The 10063-nt window shown below is 42.7% G+C and overlaps 1 protein-coding gene across 1 annotated transcript; it reads right to left on the reverse strand.

Moving 5' to 3' along the window:
- Window positions 1–425: 425 nt before the first annotated feature.
- Window positions 426–9201, reverse strand: tent5bb (terminal nucleotidyltransferase 5Bb). Its single transcript, XM_071500508.1, has 2 exons — window positions 8553–9201; window positions 426–2117 (listed from the first exon to the last, which is right to left on the reverse strand). Exons 1-2 carry the CDS (start codon window positions 8706–8708, stop codon window positions 1092–1094), a joined length of 1182 nt encoding a protein of 393 aa, XP_071356609.1. The 5' UTR covers window positions 8709–9201; the 3' UTR covers window positions 426–1091.
- Between the last annotated feature and the right edge of the window lie 862 nt (window positions 9202–10063).

Below are 10063 nucleotides of genomic sequence, written 5' to 3' on the forward strand. Positions count from 1 at the left end.
TTAACTCATCCAAGACAAGCAACAGCAATCTCCCCTGTCTGAATGAAGCCAAGGAAACCCCTGGTCTGGTCGATTGCACAAGTGGAAGGAAATGGCTAATGTATAGGCTGAGGCTCTTGGGAATCTTGAGCTCGAACAAGTAAGTGTTTGTTTCCAGTCAGTCAGTGTCTGGCTGATAGAGCACAGACAACACACTGTGGAGCTTGTGCGCGATTGAGAAAGATAGTGAAAGATAGATAATGAAAAAGATCTTTAGACACACAGAAACTGAGACAGTAAGATACAGAGAATGAAGATAGAGTAGGTATTCATGACGCACATCCCCAGAATAATGTGATTCAGCTGGGACACACCAAAATAGCTTGTCCTAATCTTAACTCTGTGAACTTCACAGAAAGTGTAAAGAAAGACCAACGTACCACATCTTTACATTTTTGCCATTTTTTTAATGATTTAAAAACAAATACCCTGACCCTTGATATAGAAATGTACAGTAACCTGAAAAAAGTTTCAAAAACAGTTCTTACATAGCAACTTGTATCAAGACATTGGTCAGTTTCAGGCACTTGGAACCACATACAGTCTTTGTTTTTGTCATGCTACACAAGAAAGTATTTCTTTGGTCCTCTTTTTCCCTCCCAGTCAGGTAAGCTGAAACCACAGACAGAACAAAAAACAGCTTTCTGTTTCGTTTTGTACGAAGTATTTACATTTCGTTTAAGACACAAATCACAAGTCTCCATCAGATAAGAAAAAGAAGTAACAAAGTTCCTCTGTCACATATCAACCCTTCATATTTGTCCATGCATATCCACACCGGTTATGAAATGACAACAGAATAAAAAAAAGGTATACTTATAATGGCTCGAATGAGATTTTTTTTTTTTTTTTTACAGCAGTATTAATATAATTTAGTGGAATGGTTTTGATATGAGATTTGGCAAAAGAAGACATGAATTCCTTTTCGTCTGCATTGGGCCTCAAAACAAAAAGCCACATTGCTACAGAGGTACTGAGCACTGTAATAAATGCTCAGCTTACATCAACGGGAAGTTAAAACGGAAAGCTCTCCAGACATCCTAAGACATTGCTCAGCTGCAAGGCAGCCACGTTTGATAAGAGTTACTGCATGTGGCCATGGGTGACTGAACTTGTGCCACATAGTAATTGCTGAAGTTGACGTCTCTGACATAGGGAGCGGGCTGGTAGTAGCAGGTGATGTTGGACAGAGCGGGGATAGCGTTCTGTTCAGCCATCACGCGCAGCGCCAGGGCGGAAATAAGTGCCAGCGTCTGCCTGCGCTCATGGCCCATCAGGCACACAGTGCTCTCGTCCACCACCCGCCTCAGCGTCACCAGGTACTCGTAGCGCTTGTGCTCCATGCCCGCGAAGTGGTTCTGCAGATACGCCTCCAGTTTCCTCTGCTGCTCACTTATGTCAGGGAAGTCGATGAAAAAGCGCGAGCACATGTAGCGCTGCATCTGTTTCATCTGAGCCTCAGACGACGGCCGGAAGCCGCGCACCAGCAGGTGGCAGTACTTGAGCAGCCCGCCGCCTCTGATCTCTTCTGGGCTGCGGGTGGCGATAGTCTTGGAGCGAAGGTGACCCAGAGCTTCCTCAAAGTCTCCATACATGCTCTCCCCCTGCACTGTAGGGTGGAAGGTCTCAGACATCTCCGTCTCCGAACAGCGGTCAAACAGCAGCAACGAGTCCAGGGTGATCTGGAAGGAATCGACACTGAACTCAAACTGCCTTCTCAGGGAGTCCACAAACTTTAGTTCCACGTTCTTGCCGGTGTTGTTGGACAGCGAGATGAGGCTCCAGCGATCTGTCTCATTGCAAACTTTCACCAGTTTCTGCACATACGCCTCCTTCAGGGCGAGGGCTGTGATTCGCTCCCTGCACACTCCCTCAGGCAAGAAGTCCACCAGGCAGTCCAGCACCACATCTTTCACCAGCCGGAAGGTTTTGTCATCAGTTCGATTCAGGCCAAAGATCAGGTCCAGGTCTTTGTAGCCAAGGCCGTTGTCCTGGTGCAGCACATGGCTGGCTGCCGAGCCATTCAGCTTGACATCACGCACCACCACGCCCCGCTCCTCCAGTCGAGCCCTGACCACCTGAAAGATACAGAGACAGGGAGGAAAAAACTGAGTGATGGGTATCCATGAAAAAGATAACAATCAGAAGAGGCTGACACAGAAAACAAGTCTGTACGTGCAATAAAAGGAGCTGCTCTCTCCTTTAGAATAAAAAGTATCTGATGTGCTGCCTGTTGGACATAAAGCAAATGTATTATAAATAATGATAAAATATTTGCAGCTGCAGAATTTTGAGTATTTCATTGCAGGTAAATGCAGAAGGTTCATACAGGGAGAGCCAGATGAGGCCAGTGGCAGATTCCTGACGCAGGTAGGCTTTCAGTATATTGCTAGAGGACACTGTCAACAAAGTGGCTGCTTAGAGGCTGTGATCCCCCACTCAGAGTATCATTATCCATAACCAGCGTTGTTGCCGAAGGGTGACAGTGCCCTACATACTATACAGTGCACCCTAATGAGCTGGGAAGCTGATTTAGCAGATTTACATGTATAAATTAACATCAGCACAACTGAGATAAGCTGTGGGAAATGACAAGTCAGTGCCTGTCTGCTTTAAGAGACTCCAAAATAAAGAAGCTGTGAACTATTAAACTTGTGGCTGGCATTGAGAAAATGCGATCCCTCTGCTGCTGTATAAACACTCTTTGGCAAGGAAAAAGATTTATCTGGTTATAAGAACACACAGCACGCAGTCACTGATGCGATGCTTGGGAAAATTGCTGAGCTACAGACAGCTGAGATGTTTATGCTTCCTGTCTGTTGCATCAGTCAAATGACATTGAGAGGAGAAAAACAGCTAAACAAGAAGTCCATAACACAGCTGTCCGTAAGAAAAATAACTCTCTGAGCCGCTGGGATCTGCTGTTAGCTATCAATCTGTGTGAGCAGACATCTATCCGGCCAGCCAGGTAATCCTATCAGACTTTAAACTTCATAAATGTATCCAATAAATCCCTCTTTAATAATGCTCATCTATTCAATAGTTACAAAGGATGTGCTTGTGCTAATTTATGGTGCAAAAAAGTTTTTTTTCTTGTGTTTTGTAAAGTAAAATGAGCAATGTACAGTTTATGTCTCAATTATTATTATTTTTTTCCTCCCTTTGACTTCACCTGCTGTGATCTCAGCACACCTGGATAAGAGCCAAGTGTTTCCACTGCATTTAAGATAAAATGTCCTGATGTTAAAGAAATGACTTCAACATTTTTGGAAAATAATCATATTTGCTTTCCTTCCAAGGATACCATAAGAAGACAGATTTTATGTCTGTGCGTCAAGCAGAGAGTTGGACTCAAGTGCGTTTAGCCTAGCTTAAACACAGGGGAGACGGCGAGCCAAGCCGTCTCCAAAAAAAAAGAAAAGAAAAATCCTGAAAATGTCTCTATAGCTCAAATTTACATCCTGCATCTGGTTGTTTAATCTGTACAAAAACAGAAACTTAGATTTAGGGTCATTCATATGTTGGATGTTGAAAATCTGTGCACATATCTGGCAACGTGAACATTAGCTAAAATGCTACCCATTCGTATTGGATAAATTAAGTAATGTTTGTCAATTATAGTCACAGAAAACAACTCACCCTCAAGCCACATACTGAATTTTAGCATTTATCTTTGATAAAATCAATAAAATGATATAAAATGTGTAAACAAGACAACTTTAGAGGTGTTGTTTTTGAACTTAAACAGAGCTGTGCTAGCTGCTTCGCCTAGCGTCCAGTCTTTAGCTAGCTCATTTCACACTTCTGATTGTGCATACATTCATCATCATTATGATAATATATTATAGTTTAATATAGTGATAATATAGTTTAATCTGCCAGTCTTCTGTCATCTAAATCCTGAAAGAGACAAAAAAACTTCAAGAATATTAACAGTGAGCTTTATATTGAACTTTGTTGCCAAGCTTTAGCAAATAAACCTTATTTCTCCAACTCCAATGAGAAAAGCTGCTTTGTTGAGTGAAAACACACATGGTTTCACAGGGTACTGGACAAACTGCAGAGAAGTGGATTTTTTTTTTAACCGTCCAGTGAAGGGAAACCCACAGCAGTATTTGCTCTGACCTCAGACTTAAACAGTTGGTCCGAGTTAACAGCACGCCATAATCTGCCTGTCGGGGGGGTCCCTACAGGAGCATATGAAGAAGCCCAGCTCTACCACCCCCACCATCCCCGTTCTTCAGCACTCATAAAATAGGCTATTTCCCACGTGACGCACCAGCACCTGGTGAGTCGAGCGAGGGGAGACACTTCCGCTGACGTTCACACAGAAAGCCTCGTAAAAAGAGCCACAAACACACCAGACTGTCTGGTGTTGACAACGCCTTGGCGACACATAACAGTCTCTCCGCTTTCCTTCTCCAGTCTCAATAGTTTCCTTGAGTATTTCATTTAAGCTGTGGCCTGAATGTGTTTTTATTATGGCAGTTTGAAATGACCCAGCCATTTACCAGCCCATAGTCCCCTAGACACCAATAAGAGCTCCAGGCAGTGAGTCAGATTGTCCCTGTGCCAAGCAAATGGCGACAGCGAATGAGAAGTTACGAGTCCCTGACCTTCGCATCCACTCCAAAACTAACCCAGCCAGTCAGTCGTACAGTAGCTTGGCAGGCAGTGGGGGATGATGATGATGATGATGATGGTTTTTCCTCTGATTTGAAAAGCTTCCTTGAATTTCCTCTTCACGGGTGGTCATTTCACCTGAATGCTCAGACCAGAGTGAGTCACAGGCTCAAATGTGATGCTGCTTCTCCTTAGTTCAGTTAAGGATATGTTAATCTGTCTCAAGGGCTCACGGATGTTTTAATGTATCAGAAACCCTTCAAACTTTATTTGACAGGATTTTAAAAGTAAGTATGGTAAGAATAGTCATCCTCATACAGCCTGCAACTGTGTTAGTCTCAACCTACTCCCAGTCTTGCCAGTTGCCCCTTCAACCAGCTCCAATTTTTGTAACTCACACTGTATCATATTTTACATAGTACAGTGCTGAACTCAACACTCAACTTGCTGTGTATCCTGCAAAAATTAACTGGTGCCAAAACTTCACAAACACTGACGTCACCAGCTCAGGTCCTTTCAGATTTTTCCTTTCTAACAGGTGAATTATATCTGTCATAAACTGTACTTCCCAACGAGAGGGGTCTGAATTATTTGTTTCAAAGGAGAATACCAAATCATGATCTGAAAGCACTGATATTTAAAGAACAAATTATATGGCATACAAATACTCATCAAGCAGAATTAGTCATGTTGGCAGTATTAAAGACAAAGACCCCTGTTTAACTTAATCCAGTTGAAGAGATTCCACCGCTGCTGTCCACACTTTTTGATCCCCAAGAAGTACGAAGATTAATAAATCATTACCCAACAATCTAAACTGAGCGGCCCCAGGTTAGCTTCTCTCGGGACGACTGGAAGCATGTGGTGTCTTCATGTTGCTCAGTCTCACAACAATAGCCCAGTGAGGGGTTGGTTTACAGTCTGGCGAGGGCCACAGTGGAGTCAGGCGACTGGTTTTCACTGACCACAGTGATACGTTGTCAAGCCTGACCCACAAGCCCAGTGTTATTACAGGCTCTAATCCACCCCTCACTTTCTGCTCCAAGTCCAGGCGACTCACTACCATCCAAGAAAAGTGGGGTATTACTTTCATTACTTTCAAAAAAGCATAAAAATAAAGAGCACAATGGTCAAAGCAGGTCAGTGGGTGGAAAAAAGGAAAAGGGAGGACACCTATCTCAAATATGTACTGTAGACACAACAGTTTAGTTTAAATATGATAGCCTGCAGGGCTGAAATAAGAGACAACCCAATTGGTGGCCAACAAAAACGCGCTGGCCCCCTCACATGAACCCACACAACAAATGATCTAACCTATGACACACGCCTCAGATTTCTGTGTTTATCATCATGTGGTGTGACGCTACCAGGTATGGCCTGCTGAGGGTCGCCAATCACTCCGACTGTGGGTTGATGACTGTCAACATTAAATGAAGTACAGAGTGTGAGTATCAGTAGAAGTTTTCCTTCCCCACTCCCATGCCTCGCTTCACAACCAGACCACAAACAGATGTTATTCAAATGTGGCCCTAAGACAAACCCACCATTGAGAGGGGCTCCTCTGACTCTCTGGGAGTGTGAGCCGTTGGTCACCTTACTCCAGTATGTGATGGCTCTGAAATCATCTCTATCTGTCTCAGGTAGACAGCTCTGTCTGGTGCGTGGGCTGAAAATAAATGACATTGAAGGAGCAGACTGGTGGTTTTGCATGTTTTAGCCAATTTACCATGAATCATGAATACCCCACATTACTGTAAACCATTTTCCAAAACATATCATAGTGGTTCAGATCACTCGGTGTGTTGTTTTTTTTTTTTCTCCTCCTTTCCAGGCAGCAACTGGTTTCCATTCATGTCCATATGGTATGAAAATCATCTTCCAGAAACTTGAAACCTGGTTGACATATTCCATGACAGAGAACATGGCATCTGCTTTTATTTTTGTCAGAAACAATACTGTCACTGCGTGGTGACATGGCAGACTTTTCAAATCAGTCCGCACTTCCAGGTGCGTTATGCTGATGAAATCCACAACAACATGCTTTGAAAAGCACGCTTTACAGTGACAAGTGTAAAGTAAATGTTATTTGTAACAGATGTAATGCGTGCTTTGCTATATCGTTAGCATATGCTCCAGACAGAACTGTGCCTGAGACATAGGGATTTTTTTAATCACCATTCAATCATTATATAACCTCTATATTTGAAATGTTATTTTGAATAAATAGAATACCCATAATTAGATTTTAAAAATATACGTTTTCTGCAACTTTTAAAATGTAGCTTTCTTTAAGTGTTAGGGTTAGCATATGGTGTTAGCATAAGGCGTTAGCGTTAGCACTGCTAATTCAAACTACACCAGCAGTTAAAGTTAAATTGTTCATGCTACACACAGAAATCAACTATGAATTTCTAAAATGTTCATTTTTTTAACTTTGGTTTATGCTACATCCAACATGCTAACACATTAGCACTCAGGCAGGACAGATACTGGAGACAGAGGAAAGACACTGGTGCCTTTCATCAGAAGCAGTGGGTTAACTTTCCAAGAGCTGGTCTTTGAAAGCTTTTTAAAAAGTGCTTTGGCTCGTGGAAAGAAAAATGTTTGGGGTCCCTGTTGTCTACTGGATTGCGTAATGAAGAAAATACATTAGTGGGGATGTTCAGTGCAGATGGTAGGGGCCTCCTTGATTATAGGGGACCTTGAAATGTTATGTGTGTGTGAGGGTCTTTTCTTCCCCACAGGATCACCACAGAAAATGTGAATCACTCAAGTGAAATCTAAACCTGGATTACAGGCAAAGACCTTTAAATAATGTGAAGGAAAATTGCAGCCCAGGCTCTTCCCGATATGTTTCATTCCTGGTAAATACACTGGAGCTCAGTCATTATCTCTCCCTCATTTTCACGAGAACTGTGAAAAAAAAAAAATGACTGAAGGAGCAGGAGCATTAGTGAGCTAGTGGAAAACGGTGGTCAGAGTGTTAGATCATCCCCACTCTTATGTCTGTGTCAAGAGTGAGAGTGATCAAATGTCTTTTTAAGTGTAATCAGCTCTGCCACAAACCCTCACCACTGCACAAATATATCCCATAAAAGCAGTGGCAGTCTGTGTGTCAGCACATGAAACTGAGACGAGCGAGGGTGATTTTATCTTCACTCTTAGAGCAACAAGTGAATTTACTCTTTTATAAAACTGACATCCACTGAAAAGTGTCCATCTTAGCACAAACACTCCATGCAACTTTATTTCTATTAAAACTTGTTTATGTGACAACTTGGAAATGTCCACCAAAGCACAGACATTATGTCAGATATTTATGTAAGTAACTTCAATTGTTGTGGGAATTTTAAAAGTGTCTAGTGCAAGAAAAGGGACATCACTCCACAGATTTTGTGTGTGTGTGTGTGTGTGTGTGTGTGTGTGCATATGTGTGTGTGCTAGGTGGGGGTGGAGGATTACATACAGATAAGTTTTTTCAACCTGGTCAGCAAGTCTCATAACACTGCAAAGACACATTTCCCCCCTCCCTTAATTGACATGACACTTGTGATTTATAAACCACTGGTTCTTACACTGAGTCAACAGAAATCAATCTGCAGCCTGTATTAAATATGTATCTTTCCCAATAAAAGACGTTCCACATGATAAATATAGCCTACCTCTTGGGTCTGACTATTGTATGACCACCACACTAAGTCAAACTACTAAAAGTTACACGATTACTTGAAAAAAAAAAGTTTCTCACAATGTTTTTTGTTTAATTAGCATCAAGTGGAGGTCACTCAGTTAATCCACGTTTTTATTCCTCTCCTCCATCACTAGTGTCGTGCTGTCTCCTGCAGACAGTGACATACATATGAAGAGAGTTGGATGGACCGTGGTCTCACCTGAACGATCTGCCGGGGCTGCACGGACAGCGTGGGGAAGTTTCCGCGGCCGTGGATCGGAACGCTCTCCCCCAGGATGGAGTCCAAACGCCGCACCTGATCCCAAGACAGCACGCTGACCCGCCGACTCTGCTCCGAGGCATCACCGGAGGACATGACGACCGGGCTCGACGGAGTGTCCAGAGAAGGTGTAGAGGCTTGATGAGAGCAGCAGGGGCGGAAGAGCAGGTGATGATGGGATGTCTGTGGATGAGGCGGAAAACGCAGACAGGCACCGGCGCGTCTCTCTCTGGCTCCTCTTGCGGGACAGCTTTCAGAAACCTCCACAAATGCAATAGAGCGATGGGAAAGTTTGGTAGAATGTCTCACATGTCCACAGCAGCGACTTGGAGTCCCCTCTGTGCCTGCGCTCCCTGTCTCTGTCTCCACTGACTGTCTGTCCTGCTTGGAGCCGCCTCTGCGCTCTCACCGGGTTTTTACCGAGCTGGGATCAACGCGAGCCTCCCTATTGGCTGGACGCAGATTTATGAACGCTTCAACATACAGAAGACTACAATCAGCCTACACACACACACACACACACACACACACACACACACGGACTTAACTTCCCATGCGTCAGATGGCAGGTTCAAGGACTGTAGGAAATACGGTAATTACTGGTTAGGCGCAATTAAAAGACGCTACTTCTCTTGAGCTGAGCACGGGAGGTTCCAGCTGTGCCAGTTCCTCACTACATCTGCTCTAGTGTGTTTTAAATATATATATGTGGAGGAAATGAAGTATCTTTAGAGATATATTTAGCCCATGCTATTTTAAGTTTGGGGGGGAAAAAAGCTAAATATTTTATCTGTATAAAAAGTCTGCTTCTTTAAGACTCCATGTGTGGATCAGCTGTGACCCATAGTGGCCTGTCAGTTTGAGCAAACACCCTCACAACTGTTATTACAGTCTGATTCAAAGGGTGGTTGGGATGGTTAGGTCGGTGCATGGGAGTAGCTATCACACTTTCTATTTAAGCCTTTAAGATTTATTTATATAGCACTTTTCACATACCCTAGTCACAAAGTGCTTCACTATCAAAAGAATCACATTCTTTTGAATTAAAATTCAAAATTAAAATCAAAATACATCAAATAAAAGCAAAAGTGAAAAACATACAAGGCGAAAACAGATATAGGACACCTGTTTAAAGCATAAAATACTACATTGCCACACACTAGAGAACACGCTGCAGAGGACAGCCCATCATAATCAACTGGTAGCTCATAGGGCCAATGTGTCTTTTATTTATTTCATGTTTAATGCTGTATTTTAATACGTGGAGTTTGGCTACTATCTTGGTCAGGTCTCTCTTATAAAAGAGTTTTGTTTTTTTTTAACCTCAATGGGACTTCCTGCTGAAATAAATAAATAAATGTTCATTTCTATAAACACACAATAAAGTGCACAACTTCACAAATGCATCATACAAATGTCCTAAAATCATTTATAGCCCATAATATAACCCA

The sequence above is a fragment of the Trachinotus anak genome, unplaced genomic scaffold (genome assembly GCF_046630095.1).
Source record: "Trachinotus anak isolate AG129_WGS33_773 ecotype Australia unplaced genomic scaffold, CSIRO_AGI_Tana_v1 ptg000016l, whole genome shotgun sequence".
Lineage (NCBI taxonomy): Eukaryota > Metazoa > Chordata > Actinopteri > Carangiformes > Carangidae > Trachinotus > Trachinotus anak.

Excerpts from the sequence above, each read along its gene's own strand:
- tent5bb (XM_071500508.1), bottom strand. The coding sequence starts at position 8,708 with ATGTCCTCCGGTGATGCCTCGGAGCAGAGTCGGCGGGTCAGCGTGCTG. Across the intron at positions 2,118-8,552 it reads AGCCCCGGCAGATCGTTCAG|GTGGTCAGGGCTCGACTGGA; the intron begins GTGAGACCACGG and ends TGTATCTTTCAG.